This window comes from Acomys minous (genome assembly GCF_964271855.1).
Source record: "Acomys minous genome assembly, chromosome: 8".
NCBI classification, from domain to species: domain Eukaryota; kingdom Metazoa; phylum Chordata; class Mammalia; order Rodentia; family Muridae; genus Acomys; species Acomys minous.
The window spans coordinates 76,294,285-76,313,711 of NC_140489.1; the positions used below are offsets into that span (position 1 = coordinate 76,294,285).

A 19,427-nucleotide genomic window follows, 5' to 3' on the forward strand; every position below is an offset into this window, starting at 1 on the left:
TGCCAGGGGAAAGTGATCAAAGTTGGAGAGTCAGAGTCCAAGGCAGAAGTAGTCTCTACTCCCCATATATGGGGCCCACAAAGTCTGTGCTGCCTATCTACTACATCTGAGCAGAGGGTAGAAGTCCACATCATATATGGTCCTTGGTTGGTACATCAGCCTCTGTGTTGTAGTATAATTATCCTGTATTATGTGACTAATATCCACTTATGAGTGAATACATACCATGAGTGTCATTCTGGGTCTGGGTTACCTCACTCAGGATGATCTTTTCTAGTTCCATTCACTTGCCTGAAAATGTCAATATTTTTCCTTTTTTTATAATAGCTGCATAGTAGTCCACTGTGCAATGTACCACAATGTCTTTATCCATTCTTCAGTTGAGGGACATCTAGGTTGTTTCCAGATTCTGACTATTACAAATAAAGCTACTATAAACATAGCTGAGCAAAAGTCCTTGTTGTATGGTGGAGTATCTTTCAGATATATTCCCAGGAGTGGTATGGCTGGCCAATGGCCAAACTCTGCCAAAACAGGGTAAGCAAGTCTTCAATAGTTTCTGCCTCACAAGTATGTCTGTTAGATACACTGGGCCAGAAGACTATAGATGATGCTCCAACATTATAGGGAATTTTGGATGACTGTTCAGGAAGCAAACTATCTCTGTCATATTCTCATTTCAGAAGCTGGTAATCTGTACTCCCTGTATCCTCAGGTAATTAATTTTATTCCTTCTCAAGTCACTGATGGGGTTGAAGACCAGATAGTTTAGTTTTACAATTAAGCTTAGTTGTTTATGGTTTAAGATGTTTTTAGATCTAGATAGATGTTTTAAGTTGATACTGATGAGATATGATAGATATTGATTTACATTCAGAATTTTAGATGCGCCAAGATAGGAAAGATGTTTTCTTCAAAGCTGCCATATACAAATAGCCAAAATACTATGAGTGTAACATATATAAAATTTCTGATTATTTTGTGGTTCTTCTGTCTGTAGGTAGTTTATTTTATATATGTGTAGTAATATAAATGTATATGTAAAATATTTAATAAAAAGTTTAAAAAATAAGTAAAATAAAAGCCTGTTACAAATGCCAGGAAAATGGGATTCTAAATTTTCTTGATGAGAGCCTTCGACTTAGCAGATGCTATTTGAACACTTACAATCATTTGACAACTGACTTCATCTGATTCTTTTCCCTTTCTTCAAGTAATAATATTGTCAAGTCTAGGGAGTGAAGAAAGCCCTGAGTGAAAGAAGTCCTATGTTAACCTGTGCTGTCACCATAGGCATGGCCATGTCAAGGACCCCAGAGCCTCAGGGCAAAGCCATCCTTAAGGAACTGAGTATTAGAGTCAACAGTATACTCAGAAACATCTACTATAGCCTCTCCCAACCCTAGATATTTATGGTCTAAAGACTTCTCCCTGAAAAGATGGTTCCTACTAAGATTAGCAGCTTCCTCTTGACCCAGGTATAAATCATACTTTCTACTTATCTGTATGTGATAACCCTGACTCTCTGTTCGACTGTATATAATAAACATGCTGAGCTTCTGGGGTGCTACAATTTATCTACCTGAGAGCCCAGATCTCCTAACACCAGCATTCTGTCTGTCTATCTGTTTGCCTGTCTGTCTTCATTCTCCCACAGCACCAGTCAAATCCATCCTTGGAAGCCATGCACGGACATGGCAGTCAAATTGTATATATTTAAGTATATGCATTTTCATAAAAACAGAGTTTTCAATGCATTAGATGCTGGGAGACATAAGATTAAAGTCCATGTTGTAGCCACTGGAGTAGTCTAAAAGCGTGCCTAGAAGAAGCAATACCTATTACTGCACCCTTCGTTTTCTGTTTGACCTGCTGAAGACAGTACTACTTGAGTTATTCATTGATGTTTTGTTTCCTGTGTTTTCTTTCCACTGTGCTTAAAGTGCTGGAAATGAGGAAGGCAAGAATAACTTAAATTATCTGTTCCTTAAAGCATTCATATATTAAATTATGCCAGTGAACTCTGGGAAAGGAAAAGAGGCAAGTGAATAAAGAGTAAAGGAGAGAGTCAGAGAATTAAAGGATTATGATCGAATCAGGAAAACAGGGACCTGAATGTTCTGCTGCCTCTGATTTCTGCACCTACGAAGATGTGATGATCTTTGCTGGTCAGTGGTGAAGACTGACAATCACATGTTAGGGAGGATGTTCTCTTGCATCAGTGATTTGCAACAAAAGCTGATGGAATGTTTGAGAGGGGCTTTCAGTCAGGACTGGAGCTTGAAATAAGAGATAAGGTTTAAAAACATGAATAGAGATTATATCATCACATATGCTTCAACGGCTTCTTAAATATCATAAAGTTTATATAATGTCTCACTTAGCAAGGGTCAACATTCTTCAAATGTTTATTTACCAACAGGTAAAGGTTTAATTTCGAAATTGTTGGTATTGCTACAAAGTTTGGATGTAGCTGATTAGTGTTACATTCATCTAAGCCTGCCGTTAACCAGGTAACTAAAATTTAATACTTAGCTTTGTTCAATTACAATTCAAAAATAAAGGTGGATATGAAGATATGTCAGAAGAATGTTTTAATACAGCATGCTATCACCAAATAGAAGTACCTATGGATGCTATAGGAATACCAAGGAAGAGTAAATACTTCTTTTGGGAAGGTCAAGCAAGGAGGTATGTAGAAATCTAAGTCAATCTTGAATAGGAACTTTGTAGAGAGCAACCTATGTCTCCTATGTAAGAGGCGGCTCCCTTGGGTTATCTCCAAGAGTGACAGCATCACATCGGTTTTCCTATATGTCCATTTTTCTTACATTTTGAGTAAGCCTTTAGAAGAATAGAATTATTTTATTCTCATGTAAATTTTCTGTAAGAACTAGAGTTCTTTTATTTTTAAAGAAATGATTATTTTTACTAGTGGTGTGTGTGTGTGTGTGTGTGTGTGTGTGTGTGTGTGTGTGTGTGTGTGTGTCATATGTGCTATGTGTAGGCCAAAAAAGGGTGCTGGATCCCCTGAAGCTGGAGTTATGTGTGCAAGTTCTTGTGGAGTCAAGAAGAGGGTACTAGATCCCCTGAAACTAGAGTCAAATGTGATTGTGAGTCTACTGACGCAGGTGCTGGGAACCAAACTCTGCTATAGCTGCCTTTAGCTATTTCATTGGTTCTTTTTATTCTACCCTTTGTCCCCCCCACCACCCCCATAGGTTTTACCCTGTATCATTACATAGGAGAGAAAGAAGGACAGAGCGGGAAAGAGAGAGATCCTTGAGTCTAATTTCTTTCTTCTTGTTTCTTCTTTACTTGTAGCTGGTCTTTGCTAATTTGGGGGTTCTTTTTTTCCTACCCTTTATCCAAGGCCCTGTTTCACCCCCTGTTTCATTAAGAAGGAGAGAAAGAAAGATATAGAGATCCCTGAATATAATTTCTTTCCTCTTGTTTCTTCTTTGAGCACAGCTACTAACAAGCCTCTAACAACGCCCCCGAACAACCACCAACCATGCCTCACTCTAGCATTCATACCTTATGAAAATTTCCCAGAATTCCAAACATCACACAATCACAGAAATTATCTACGGCTGACAAAACCATGCCCCTGCTAGAGCAGGAGGCAAATCATAGTCAACTGCTTCATAGAGTCTGAAACAGCCCCGTATTCCCACACCTGGGACTAAAACAAAGACACATTCTTATAATATTTCTATGTTTTTAAAGAAACCAAAATTCTCACTACATTATGGCCCTCTGGACGAGTAGAATGTGCTTTTAACCACCAAGCTACCTCTCTATCCTTAGGACTGGACCACTTGACCATAGGAATACTCAGTAAGTAGTAAGACATCTTACTAATCAGGTGACATATCTACAATGAATGACTGTCATCTTACCTAGTCATAGAAAAATGAAAATCAAGACACAGCTGCATCTTTTTGTGTAGTGTCAGCCTCATGTCGACCCAATGGTGAAGGTCAGAGTAAAGGGATTTGACTGTATTGGGTGCCTGGTTACCAGGATTGGCTTCTTATCTGGCAAAGTGGAGATTGTTGCCATCAATGACCCCTTCATTGACCTCAACTAAAGGTCTACATGTTCCAGTATGTCTCTACCCATGGTAAGTTCAATGGCACAGTCAAGGCTGAGAACAGGAAGCTTGTTATCAATGGGAAGCCCATCACCATCTTCCAGGAGTGGAGCAAGATCCACTAACAATAAACGGGGTGATGCTGGTGCCTAGAATGTTGTGAGTCTACTGGTGTCTTTACTACCATGGTGAAGGCCAAAACCCACTTGAAGGGTCTCTACCCATGGTAAGTTCAATGGCACAGTCAAGGCTGAGAACAGGAAGCTTGTTATCAATGGGAAGCCCATCACCATCTTCCAGGAGTGGAGCAAGATCCACTAACAATAAACGGGGTGATGCTGGTGCCTAGAATGTTGTGAGTCTACTGGTGTCTTTACTACCATGGTGAAGGCCAAAACCCACTTGAAGGGTGGGGCCAAAAGGCTTATAATACCTTCCCCTATGATTGTGATGGTGTGACCCACAAGAAGTACAACTCACTCAAGATTGTCACCAATGCTTCCTGCATCACTAACTGCTTAGCACCCCTAGCCAATGTCACGCATGAAAATTTTGGCATTATGGAGGGATTCATGACCACAGTCCATGCCATCACTGCTACCCAGAAGACTGTGGATGACCCCTCTGGAAAACTATGGCATGATGGCCATGGGGTAGCCTAGAACATCATCCCTGCACTCACTAGTGCTTCCAAGGCTGTGGGCAAGGTCATCCCAGAGCTGAATGGGAAGCTCACTGGCATGGCCTTCTGTGTTCCTACCCCCAGATCCATCATGGATCTGACATGCAGAATGAAGGAATGCCAAGTATGATGACATCAAGAAGGTGGTGAAGCAGGCATCCGAGGGACCACTACAGGGCATCATGGGCTACCCTGAGGACCAGGTTGTCTCCTGTGACTTTAACAGTGACTTCCACTCTTCTACATTTGATGCTGGGGTTGGCATTACTCTCAATGACAACTTTGTAAAGCTCATTTGCTGGTATGTCAATGAATATGCCTACAGCAACAGAGTGGTGGACCTCACGGCGTACATGGCCTCCAAGGAGTAAGAAGTCTGGACCACCACCCCAGCAAGGACATGAGAGCAAGAGGGAGGCCCTCAGCTTCTGAAGAGTCTCTGTCCCAACTCATCCCTGACACTGAGCATCTCCCTCAGTCTCTATCCCAGACCCCTAGAATAACAAGAGGGAACCAGGGAGCCCTGCTATCTTGAATACTATCAATAATGTTCACTGCACCTACAAAAATGAAAAAGAAAAAGAGAAAGAATTAACAAATGAAAGAAAGAACAAAAGAAAGAAAAAGAAAAAAGAAAATAAAAATAACTTCTCAAGATGTTATTATTAGAGAAATACATTTTCTCTAAGATACCATATAAACATACCACACAGAGGCCACCGAGCTTTTATATTTTTTAAAGAAAAAAGACAGTCTTTACATAGCTTATCTGTACATTTCTTTCTATATAAAATATACTCTTAAATTTACTAAAGTATCATGAACTATTTATTCAAGTAGGGTAATTAAATATATATATTGAGAATGTTACAAGTTGATTATGGCTAACCCTAGAAAATCCAGCCTTTGGGGAAATTATTAAAATCTACTCTGTTTGTTTCTTTGTTTAAGTTGTTGGACACAGACCCTTTTCCAGAAAAGGATGGACATTGTTGCATCAAGTACTTTGGAGTATCCAGAGCTTGCTATGCTAAGTCAGGTCCTTTGTACAGGGGTGTGACTGCACATGAGCATTGCATGCTCTACAGCTCAAGAGTAGTTGGGACCAAACATTTTAGAATCTCAAGTGTTCTTTCTAGGGAACTATGTGGAGTCAAGGCTAGTGTGACAACCAATCTACACTTGCTCATCTTTGATGGTAGTACATGTGTACTGCAATAGGAAGATTGAGATGTCAGAGAAAGCTTAGCCTATAGCTCCATCCACTACATGCATCTAAGATCAAGTTATCTGAGTGAGTGGAACAACATCTCAGAGTGACATTCTGAAAACAAAGATGGATCTTCTTGTGGGATACACAGATTCAGTTAAGGTGGGAGGTGGAAAGGCCCAGAATGGGGGCTTTCTCATGAGGAACAACATCAGCAAAGGCAATAACTTGATAATTTCTTATAAATTAATATGGAAGTCTATAAAGCTGAAGGATTTATAGACAATGTGTCAATGTGATGGAAAGAATACTATGAATGGATTTAGTTTCCTGAAGAAACAATGTGTATTTACATTATAATACTTCGGGTTGGTCACAGGGTAGTTAGGCTATTGATATTAAAAGTTGTACAAGAGATCCAAGACGGCAGCGAGCCATGTGGACCGTGTTTAGAAGCTCCAGTAAACGATTCAGGGAATTGCATGGAATTCTTAAGCAGGAACACCAAGCCCCCCACCCCACTACAGCGGGAGTACTCCACAGTTCGAAAGGAACAAAATACAGAAAACCTACGTACCCCTGCACATGGGAGGAATGCGGATGTTCTTGGACCAGAGCGGCTGCAGCAGTGGCTGCAATTTGCAGCTGGGAACCCTCCGGCAGAAGTGATTGGCATAGTGACTGGTAGGAATTGCTGCGGGAGAGGGGACTCTGCAAGATTTCAGCCCCGTGGTGACCCTAGCTGAACTCAGTGCACAGTTCAGCCCCTGAGACCCAAGCTCAACTCGGTGTGCCATTTGGGCGCAGAGTCCCTAGCTGAATTGGCACGCTGTCCCGGCCCTGAGACACTGGCTGGACTCGCACAGTTTAGGTCCAGAGTCCCTAGCTGAATTGGGTAAGCGGTTGGGGTGCAGAGTCTCTAGCTGAACTTGGGGGACAATTTGGGCCCAAAGAACCTAGCTGAAATTGGTGGGCAGTTTGGGCCAGTTGGTGTTCTAGCTGAGCTTGGCGCGCGGTCCTGGCCCTGAAACTGGGACTGAACTTGGTGAGCTCAGAGTGTAGTTTGGGCCCGACCCTGGTTGGGCTCAGTGTTAACTGGACTAAGTGCGAGGATTAGGCCCCAAGACCCGTTTGGGTCCAGAGAAGCAAACTGGACTCAACGCTCAGGTTGGGTTCATAGATGATCATTGGACTATGTGTGGAGTTTGGGCCCCGTGACACTAACCTGGACTCTGCGAATGGTCTGGGTCCCAAAACGCTACCAGGAACCACTGACTAGCAGAGCATCAGAGCTCTGGGACTAAGGAAATCTCAAATGGTATATACTCACTTATATCTGGACACTAGCCCAAGGGGCATGTCCCATGAAAGTCTTCACTTATCAGGAAAGTAGGACAGAGGGGAAGACATCCTATTGGGACTCTAGGTGAGAGAAGCATGGGTGAATGGGGAAATAGAAGGATCCAGAGGGTCCTAGAAACCTACAAGAAGAACATTATGATAGGCAGATCTGGGCCTATGGCACCAGCCAAGGACAATACATGCAGTAAACTTTGAACCCCTACCCCAATCTAGCCAATGGACAGGACATTCTTCACAGTTGAGTGGAGAGTGGGACTCTGATTTCACCCCATATTTGACCACGCCCCTGGATGGGGAGACCTGTTGGCACTCAGAATAGCAGGCTACCAAGAAGATACTTGATACCCTATGAGCATATACAGGGGGAGGAGGTCCCCTTAGTCACAGTCATAGAGGAGGGGAGTAAGGGGAAAATTGGAGGGAGGGAGGAATGGGAGGATACAAGGGATGGGATAAAAATTGAGATGTAATATGAATAAATTAATAAAATATATTTTAAAAAAGAAAAAAAAGGAAGAAACTGGCAGGAGTAGAGGGATGGAAATCCATAATCAGGATATATTATGTGAGAAAAAAAATCTGTTTTCAAAAAATATAAAAAAGTTGATGTCAAACGGACTGTAATTCTCAACCTATATTTCCTGAATTTTAATGTAAGTTATACAAAGTTTATAAAATAAAATTTACAAGGGTTCTTAATTTAAAAATAAATAAATAAATAAATAAATAAATAAATAAATAAATAAAAAGTTGTACAATTATCTTCTTAAAGTGTCCAATAGGCTATTCCAATGACATTGCTATTTATGTACACATAATTACAATTAATGATGCATTTTTGTTGCCGAAAGGATAGTAGACTCTAGAAGGATTCTCTACCCCAGCTAGTTCCCAAGTAATTGAGACAGAGACCTTTTAGATTAATAAAAGCTTTAAGGCACCATAACCGGGCAGATATCAACCCTTTAAGCTATGTTGTTATTTCTCAGCTACATGTCCCAACTTACTTGCCAAATCATTCCTACCTGGGCTCCTTCTGTTTCATCAGGCCAGCTCTTCATGGCCACATGCTCAAGGTCTTTACTGCTCCATTGTGACTTATGTCTCTCCAGCTGCCTCTCCTCCTTCTCCCCATCACCTTGTGGTCCCCATCTGATGCCAAGCCTGGGAACCTAAGCTCTGCTTACTTCTCTTCTGCCCAGCTATAGGCTGTCAGCTACCAGTCAGAGAATGGGCCAGCTAAGTTTACACATCACTTGGTGTAGGTGAGAATGCACCCCTCTGAGTGGCAACCAGATCTTGGGGGCCAGTAATTAGCATTACAATACATAGTACCAGACCAAACTCCAACAGCGCTTATTTTATGCATACATTAAATAGATTCACTCCGTTTTCTGCAGTGAAGAACAGGCCCAGTTTTAGTTCTTCTTGTCCTTTAGTTCTTCTTGTCCTTTAGTTCTTCTTGTAAATCAGCCATACATTCACATTCCAGTTACTTTGGCTCTTTACCAAGCACGCTTCCATGTGACCATTGTAGTCTTTTGCTCTCTGCTTTTCTAAACTTGTATTCTATACAGAAACACAGAGAAAGTAATAAAGCTATCCTACTCTAAGGGACATTTTCTGGATTGTGCTTATTAATATAAAGTTTTAGATCTAAGTTTTAGCACTGAGTGAAAAATTAATGAAAACCTAGATAGAAAAATGGCACATTGTTTGTCACTCCCAACATGCCTTTCAATTTATATGCTGAGAATGATACCCTCAAGAAAACTGGGATCTAAAAAGGGAAAATATCAATCAAATTGTCCTTTACTAAAAGCATTGCTATATGTAGTAACACAAAGATAATTATTAGTTCTTTATAATGATTATAAAATTACACATTATACAATTTAGTAGATGAGAGTATAAAACTATAGCTTCAGAAATAAATACTTGTCCGATATGAAACAGCAATTAAAAGTAAGTCGAAACAAAAATTTGTTGAGCAAAACACATAGGTTTGGGAATGAGTAGTGTTCTATTTAACTGCTTAATTAACCCAAATCTTTTAATATTCATTAAGATTTCCAACCAGAGTCAAGAACTACCAGTCTATACCTTTCCCTGGCCATGATAACATATTCAGTTTGTCTTAAGTTGCTGGTTTATGGCAGAACTAATGGATATTCCCACTGGGTCCTCAAATTTTAATTTGTTTACATAATTTGGCTCCTTTCCAGGCTTTTGCGAGCAGTAACTAATTCAAAAAACAAACAGGCGGAAATGTCTTTGAATAGAATTCTTTTACCATACGGTCATGCATACCTCCATTCAGGAAAGCCAACAACCGAATTCCTGAAGAGGACTGTTGAAGAATAGGTTTAAAAAAAAAAACAAAAACAAAAACTCAGGTGGAATTAAAGAAATGAACTTCTATCCACACAGGAAAACAAACATAGACCATTAACTCCACAGGGTCTTAAAAACACACACAGGGTGGGGGTTATTCAAACTGTTGAAAGTTAGTAACATAGATTAGTAACAAAAACCTGAAGGGTTTTGTTATCCACTTAGACGGAAGAGCTAGAGTGCAACCGAATTAAAGGCTTCAATGTAAAGATTGGATAAGGAAAAAATAAAAAGAAACACCTGATTGTACCAATAATCCAGCCAGTTTCAAAAGCCTATTTTCTCTATAATCAGAGCAACCAGAGGAAAAAAAGAAAAAAAGCATAACAGATAGATCAAAATGGCAGAGCTCCAGAAACATCTCTCAGTCAACATGCCAGACACATTGGCAGGTCCTGTCCCAGTAAGCAGACTGCAATGACTCTCTGCAGCTTAGTATAGACACAAGATCAGTCCTAGGCAGAGTCTCCAGTCATGTTTCTACTTGGGTCAAACCATTACCAAGACTGTCTTTGGATGATTCTCCCTCTAAGCTCAACTAGTTTTACAAAATGGAAAATAAGAGACTATATCCAATACAACTCAAGATATTGATATAAATAGGATTCTTAAAACAGACCTTCAATTTGTGATGGAACTTGGGAAAATCTTACTTTGTATAGTGTCCATCATATGGAATGATCATAGGCCCTCCACCTCTGCCTCTGCCTCTTCTCAATTGTCATGTCACAAACTTGATACAGATGGAGTTTCCAGAAACACTGCAAGAATTACTAAGGTTAAAAGGGAAGATAAAACTGCATTATATGAGCCAGGCCTCATCAGCGCTGAATAAAGCCAGATGTTTTAACAACTGTTGGGATTATTTGTAGCATCCTCATTAAGTAGAGAATTAATTTCCATAATTCATTTGAGCCATGCAAACATTTATACAAATCAAAGGCTCCAGTGTTTCCAGGAGGAAGCAAAGAACAACCCTGTCCTGCTCTACCCCTGCTCTCCACAATGCTTACCGTTCTCTGCACAAATCTCCCACGGGAGCAAACATTATTGAACATATGTGGTTGAGAGTTGCTTGTGGCAAAGGGAAGACAGCCTTTCACATTCCCCAGCTTTTTTCTAGACCTCTTTATCTAAAAAATATTTTGTTATTAAAGAAAAAGATCCATATCTTTGAGAGCTTTAAATGATATTAAAAAGAATGTTTTAGACTATTACATTCCATTGCTGTTAGAAATACATGCTCGGAGGCCAGACAATTTTCACTATTCCGCCCGCCCCACCCCCAACCCCCACATACTTTTTGGTGCTTGTGAATTAGTCACTTAAAATGCGCCTTGGTTTCCTTATCTTGCAAATGGCAATGAGTGCTACTACTGCCTAGCACATAAAAGTTCTAGGAGGAACTATACTATGAATTATCAAGTGTATATAAAGCATTAACATTAGCTCTTCAAACATAGTAATCCTTCAATAAGCATTAGCTATTTTTCTTCATGTTTCAAATGTCCATAATTTTAACTCAGTATCATTTCATATTCAGGAAGGCTTTATCTGTTTTGAAAAACTCTTTAAACACTCAGGTCTATTTCTGTCTTTACAAAACTGCTGACTATGGAGTTATCGTTAGCACGTCCCAGCACTCTGGAACCATTGCTCTAACTAACTTTAACCCTATGAGCCTTCTATATTAGCAGAAGTCTGTCTTCCAGAAAATTCCAAGACTTACAAAGACAAAATACGTCACCTATTGCTGCAGAATTCTTTTACCCTTGGTCACTAATTGCCATGTAATAAAAGACCCCAAACCCTCTATTCGCAAAGTCTCTGAGCATTTATTTAGCTCAATGTCTCTTAAAGGTCAAATGAGCAGAGCTATGTGACTCTATTGGCATCTGCTAGACTTTTCATCAATGGAAATAAGCTAGAAGTCAGCTGACCTGGGCCCCTGGCATCTTTCTGGAGTCTGAAGGCTAGATTGAGTCTGGACATCTCACAAGAGTGACAGAAGGAGAGAGTCCAAGGAGAAAAAATGTCCTTTCTCTCCTTCCCACGCCCTCCCTCTCTACTGTGCATCTCTGTGTGTATTCATGTATGTGCACTTGTGTATGTTAATGTATGTTTAGAGTATATAGGTCAACAACAGGTATTCTGCTAAACTTTGCTCCACCATATTTTTTTTTTAGATAAAATATCTTCTCATAGAATTTGGAACTGACAAATTTGGCCAGAGTCTCTGACCTGCAAAGAGCAGACAGGTCTGCCTGTCTTCTCCCCAGTACTTGGAAACAGATACACTGCTGCATGTGGCTGTCATGGAGGACCATGGAATTCCCAAGGGATTCCAGTGGAATACTGTCACTATAGACTCACTTTATTGGCCAAAGCAGGTCACCTGACTCTCAACATAACCAAGACACACATGCTCCTCCAATGGAAGCAAAGATTATTTCTGAACAAAACTATAACTTAGCATAGACATTAAGTTACAAAATTATTTCACTGTGTTCAGGAATAGCTTTGCTTTGTTGGAAGCCACTGAGCTACAAATTGAAGCATCCCAAGAATGAGAAGGAATAATGGAAGCAAGACTTCCATGGAATAATTTTACAGTACCTTTGAAGTAATAAAAGATCTAGAATTCAAATCTGGTCCTTCTAGGATATAGATCGTTATGCTGCCATATTTTATAAATATGTTACTCAGTTATGTGTTGGTTTAAAATATACATGTACTAAATATAAATGAAAATAACATTAAATTTCAAACTATCAACAATTTACTTACCAATGTTGATATCTATACAATTTTTCTTTTACTTGTCACTTTTGAAACTGGGGACACATTTTTCAGTTTGGAAACTAACCTGTATAAGAATACAAACTACATAATACTAAACACTGTCTATCCATCTAATTGTTTATTTTCAAATTGTACTTTGAAAATAACTTCCGTCCTTCTTTTTCTAAACAGTTTTCTTAATGTCTTAATTAAAATGCTATACAACTAGTTTCTGCATTGATACTGTGAAATTTACATATTGTAAAATGATGCTTTGTTATTTAATTTTTATACAGTGATTACCATAACTAAAATGTACTGGAATGAAATCTATAGTGATGACAAATTTTCGTGGGAAATGAACTTTCCTATTAGACCTCAGAAAGATAGCAAAACCTTCCTCTCCCATGTGTTGGTGTTGATGGTGTGCTCCAAAAATGTCCACCACAACTCTCTCTCACCTGGTGTTTACAGGCTGAAGAAGACTGCTTCCCTCCTGTGGTGCTTTGAAATGGGGATGGCCCCACAGGCTCATAGATTTGGATGCTTGGTCATTAGGTGATGTGTTCTGTCAGGGTGGATGTGGCCTTGTTGGAAGAAGTGTGTCACTGGAGGTGGGCCTTAGGGTCTCAGATGCTCAAGATAGGGCCTGTTTCACTGTCTCTGTCTCTTTCTGCCTCTCTGTCTCTGTCTCCCTCCTTCCCTCGCCCCCTCTCTCTCCCTCCCTTTTGCCTGTAGATAGAGATGTAGAACTCTTTGTTCCTTCTCCAGCACCATGTCTACGTGTGTGCTACCACACTTCCAACTATGATGACAATGGACTAAATTTCTGAACCTGTAAGCCAACCCTCATTAAAAGTTTCCATTTATAAGATTTGCTGTGGTCATGGTGTCTGTTCACAGCAATAGAAACCCTAGTTAAGACCTACAGAAATTGCTCCTACCATGATTAGCTAAACCTGCCTCAGCTGAATGTACTGCCCCTGCCCCTTTGTTTATCTAAATATAACCCTGCCTCCTTGTTCAGCTGTACAAAATAACCCTGGTCATCTGTTCAACTCCATAGAGTAAATATGCTGAGTTTCTAGGGCTCTGAGGCTTCTCTGAGATCCCCAAGCATCGATCCCAGGCTTTTTGTGTGTCCCAAGATCTCTGTGAATAGGTCCTTTGTTCATTCGCACATTCTCCAATCAGCTCCATCCCTGGAGCTGTGATGAACACAGCAATAAATAACCTCTTAAATGAAGTATTTTCATGTAAAATGTACTACTACTATTAACCAATATAAGTCATTCATTGCGCACTTTGAATTTTTAAAATGGGTTACTTTTAATCTCATTTAACTAAGTAGTGTGAACTTTGAACCAAAAATATTGACAACATTTTCCTATAACTAGAAGCAACTTCAGCATAATTACTATTGACTATTTTTTCTTTTTAAAATGTATTTATTCACTTTACATCCTAGTTGTAGCCCTTCCCTCCTCTCCTCCCAGTCCAATGCTCCTTCTTCCCCCATTCTCTGCTCCCATGTTCCTCAGAGGGATTTTGGAAAATAAATTCAGAACTGACAGGTTATTAAAGTAATTAAATTTATCAAAAATGGTGAGAAAAATATAAAGCTATTTCATGGTCTTTTAACAAACAATTTAAAATAATTTCCCTTCTTTCTTTTTTAAAATTTCAACTTATTATAAAGATTACATCCCGATTGTTACCCCTTCACTTGTATCTTCCCATTCCCACCCTCCCTCCCTCTTTCACCCTATTCCCCTCCCCTAGACCTCTGACAGAAGGGGACTTCTTCCCACACCATATATGACCATAGCCTATCAGGTCTCATCCAGATAGCCTGCCTCCCCTTCCTCTGTATGCTGCCAGTGCCTCCCCACCAAGAAGTGATCAAATGGGGGCACCAAAGTTCATGTCAGAGGCAGTCCTCGCTCTCCCTACAACTCTGGAGAATGAGCTGTCTATTGGCTAGATCTGAACAGGGCATCTATGTTTACTGCATACATTGTCCTTGGTTGGTGCAACAGTTTGTGCAGGACCCCCTGGGTGCAGATCCACCAGCATTGATGGTCTCCTTGTGAGGCTCCTGAATCCTCTGTGTTGAAATTATTTTTATAAAACTGAGTTTGTTTCTTTTAGCTTATTTCTTAACCTGGAAGTCACACAAATAATTGAGACTCTTTTATAATACAAGGCTTCACAACATAATCTGAGCAATTTAAGATTGTTCTTTTTTTCCCCTTTTTTTATTAATTTATTCTTGTTACATCTCAATGGTTATCCCATCCCTTGTATCCTCCCATTCTTCCCTCCCTCCCATTTTCCCCTTATTCCCCTCCCCTATGACTGTTCCTGAGGGGGATTACCTCCCCCTGTATATGCTCATAGGGTATCAAGTCTCTTCTTGGTAACCTGCTGTCCTTTCTCTGAGTGCCACCAGGTCTCCCCCTCCAGGGGACATGGTCAAAGGTGAGGCACCAGAGTATGTGAGAAAGTCATATCCCACTCTCCACTCTATTGTGGAGAGTGTTCTGTCCATTGGCTAGATCTGGGTAGGGGTTTAAAATTTACCACCTGTTTTGTCCTTGGCTGGTGCCTTAGTTTGAGCAGGACCCCTGGGCCCAAATCTGCCTATCATAATGTTCTACTTGTAGGTTTCTAGGACCCTCTGGATCCTTCTACTTTGCCATTCTCCCATGCTTCTCTCATCTAGAGTCCCAATATAATAGCCAGAACATGGAAACAGCCTAAGTGTCCCTCAGTAGAAGAATGGAAAAAGAAACTGTGGTACATATACACTATGAAATACTATTCAGCTATTAAAAACAAGGAATTCCCAAAATTTGTGGATAAATGGATTGAGGTAGAAATGATCATAATGAGTGAGTTAACCCAGAAGCAGAAAGACTCAAATGGTATATACTCACTTATATCTGCATATTAGCCCAAGGGGCATGTCCCACGAAAGCCTTCACTAACCAGGAAACTGAGACAGAGGGGAGGACATTCTATTGGGACTCTAGATGAGTTAAGACTGTTCTTAACCCTCTATGCTATTTTGTCTTACTCTCAGCAAACATCCCAGCGATACTTGCACTTTGTAGCTTTCCTAGGCTCCAGCTCCTTCCCCCTGATCCTGGTGGCCTACTCCTCTCACTTCTCCCCCTGGCTCCTCCTCCCCTGGCTGGCAGGAAGTCCAGCCTTATTCTCTCCCTTGCTCATTGATTGGCTATAAGCTGCTTTATTGACATAACAAGAGGATAATTGGGGAGCAGAGTTTACACAACATTTAGACAGATAATCAGATTTTAAACTACACAATAACCTCATGTCTACACCTCTGGATCCTTCCATTCCCCCATTCTTCCATACCACTCTCACAGCCCCAACTGGAGTCCAATAGCAAGTCCCAGCATCTATCCTGGTCCCCCATTGGGTGGAATCTCTCGGAGGATATCTATGTTTAGCTAATATCCACTTATATGTAAGTATACACCATGTGTGTCTTTCTGGGTCTGGGTTAGCTCATTCAGGATGATCTTTTCTTGTTCCGTACATTTTCCTGCAAATTTAAAGATCTCCTTGCTTTTAATAGCTGAGTAGTATTCTATTGTATAATTGAGTACTATAGTTTCTTTATCCATTCTTCAGTTGAGGGGCCTGTAGTTTGTTTCCAGGGTACAGAGCTAAACAGAATTCTCAACAGAGGAATATCAAATGGCCAAGAAACTTAAAGAAACGCTCAATATCCTTAGTCAACAGGGAAATGCAAAGCAAAATTACTTTGACATTCCATCTTACACCTGTTAGAATGGCTAAGGTAGAAAACTCAAGTGACAGCACATGCTGGCGAGGGCGTGGAGAAGGGGAACACTCCTTCATTGCTGGTGGGAGTGCAAACTTGTACAACCACTTTGGAAATCAATATGGCACGTTCTCAGAAAATTGGGAATAGTGCTTCCTCAAGACCCAGCCATACCACTCTTGGGCATACACTCGAAAGATGCTCCACGATACAAGGACATTTGCTCAACTATATTCATAGAAGCGTTATTTGTAATTTCTCTTATTCCTCGTCGCCAAATCTCTTCATTCCTCTCAGCCTGGTAAGGCTAGATGGTGCAAGGCTTTCATGTCGCCAGAGATGGGCCTGCTCCTGCTTTCCCTGCCTCTCTGCATTCCTCAGAGCTCAGTCCACGGTCCTCTCATATCTCTAACCTCTACTCTGGATATGCAGGATATGGTGTTCCTGCTACATGATGGATATGAGCTGAAACTGATTCCATTCTTCTCAAGAAAGCCCCCTCCCCCGCACCCCCACACGGCCTTTTGCCTTTCTGTTCAACTCAGTCATGCAACCTTGGGCAAATTAATTAAGATCCCTGAGTCCTAATGTCCTTGTATAAACAGTGCGAGCTATGGTATTTATTCTACATCTTCAGTGTGCGCCTCACTAATTTACACCCTGGTGGTGCCTGTCCTCTCTAATCCACTGCACTAAATAAAATCTATGACCACTTACCCAGCATGCACTAGAGCAATCTTGCTCATGCGTAGTTGTGGCCTGCTGTGTTAAAGTCGTTCATGCTCCCTTTAAACCTTGCTCAAAATTTTCTCCTGCCCTATGAAGTCTTTCAAAGTCTTTAAACTTTAGCAGGCTTTCACAGGTGTAGAAGGGAGCCCACTGCAGGACCTTTCGTTAACAGCTGGCAACATCGACAGGGATATGGAAGGTCTAGCCAAAATCCACATATTTTCACCTGTGCCAATCTGAGTTATCTGATGTACATTTCTTAAGACAGGGAAAATATGGTGAGCTTATAAATGTCACAGAAGTTTAAGATCAATAAACTAGCCTCTATTATTCAAATGTAAAATATAAACTCTAATATAATATTAGTACTTGCAATCTCCCACACCATTCAAATGTAACACACTGAGTTTGATGTTATATTAAAACTCAGGAAAATAAAAGCGAACTCATTTAGCATGTGAAAAGAGATGTTTCAGAAAATAGCCATTTTTTTAAAAGATTTATTTATTTATTATGTATACAGTATTCTGCCCAAATGTATGCCTGTACACTAGAAGAGGGGACGGACAGATCTCATTATATATGGTTGTGGACCACCCTGTGGTTGCTAGAAATTGAATTCAGGACTTTTGGAAGAACAGACAGTGCTCTTAACCTGTGAGCCATCTCTCCAGCTCCAAAAGTAGCCATTTTTATTGACAACCTTGAACAAAGACATTTCGTGCAGCTCTCATAGTTTCTGCATTCAGTGTAAGTCCTACAGTGTTATTATTTAACATATTTTAATAAAATGAATATATGTATATAACCAAATGCATTTTAACAACTGTATGTGTATATAATTGTTAAATGCTACATAAGGGAAAATATTCTGTATGGGCAAAAGAAATCAGAATGAATAAGTCTTGGTTTAGCAAGGCCACCATTTCTGCATCAAGAGTAAAAAAAAACTCCACAGTGCTGGCCACTCTGTCTTTCAGATCACAGCCAGAGATGGACTGAAGCAACACAACTTTCATGAAGCTAACCCGCAAAAGTAGAGACTCTTTAAGAAAATGTCAGCATAACATCTCCTAAACCAAAGAAAACATTCAATTTAAAACTAATAGCTAAAAAACTAACAGAAGAGTGGGAAGGGATTCCAGGCTCTTTAGAGATTGGGAACAATCAGAGACAAAGGTGAAGAAAACTTGAGACATCCCTTTTCCTATTTATTTACCAGCTTTTTTTCTTTTTCTTTTGTGAGGTTGCTCCATCCACACGAGGCAAGGACTTCCCCGATGAGCCAATTTCCCAGCTCACCTCCTCTTTATAAGGTGTAGTGAGTTCCAAAACAAGGCAAAAGGATGCAATATCAGTATAAAAGGATGGTTTTAGGCTTAGAAATAATTCTGAAGCTGAGTCATTAGCTCCATTATAATGTGACCAAGTTGTTAATTAATATAGACTAAGATGACAATAATATAGATTAAGATGACAACTAAGGTGTCTAAATACTCATCCTTTGATAGAGTAGCTCACCTGATCAATTCAACTGAACTTTCTGTGCTAGGGAAGAATTGTGTATATGAAGGCAATATTTTCCATCTATCTTTTCTGGCAGCAATTTATATTTAGCACACATAATTTCATGAACACAAATTTTAACCCATTTTTACAACCTATCATATCCAATAAGTGACATGATAAAGAAAACAACTAAAATATTCTACCATGCACAAAGAGGAGACATTGAGGTGGGGAAGCGGGCATGAGAGAGAGAGAGTCTATGGAAGTGTCTTTGGAAGCTGGTAGATGATTTCTGCCTTTGCTCTTCATGCCACCAGGAGCTGCCCAACGAGGGCAGAATTTCTTTCTTTCACTAAGGCAGCTATGATGGCTGCACCTTGTCCTAAACTCTCTTGTAGTTTCTGCTCATCCTGAAAATAAAAGACAAAACAAAAATACATATTAAAAGCAGAACACAAAGACTTCAAAGTAACTGGTTAACACACTTGAAACTGGAATAGGCCAAAAATGTTGATAAAGGCAGAAAAACGGAAATTTGCAACATACCCCTTATACTAAAATATATTTTACAATGGCAAAACGCAACACAGAAATTAAGAATTAATTAAGCTGGGTTGACATGAGATAGGCAAAGCAGAAGGCATTGTTGGTGATGCTAAAGAAAATTAGAGCAGTATTGCAGAGGGAGCGAACAGAGAAGGTAGTTCATGTTTTATTTTAATATCATATGGTATGATTACCATTCTATTTTCCTTATCTATTGACACCTCCTGCCTAACCACAAAGAAATGTGCCCATATACGGGCTGCCACAGAAGTTAAGTCATCTGGAAATACTCACTTCAGGA

The 19,427-nt window shown here is 40.1% G+C and overlaps 1 protein-coding gene across 3 annotated transcripts in view; it reads right to left on the reverse strand.

Annotated features, from left to right (window-relative positions):
* The window catches only part of CRPPA (CDP-L-ribitol pyrophosphorylase A), a 298,335-nt gene that overhangs the window by 32,612 nt on the left and 246,296 nt on the right, over nucleotides 1-19,427 (reverse strand). For 2 of the 3 annotated variants that reach the window (XM_084791217.1, XM_084791216.1), the window contains one exon: nucleotides 17,554-18,990. The exons of the other annotated variant lie outside the window; for it this stretch is intronic. In XM_084791217.1, coding sequence (XP_084647343.1) covers nucleotides 18,886-18,990 — 105 coding nt within the window. In that variant the 3' untranslated portion in view covers nucleotides 17,554-18,885. Of the gene's footprint in view, nucleotides 1-17,553; nucleotides 18,991-19,427 lie in introns of those variants that run through there. 3 annotated transcript variants of the gene reach the window in all.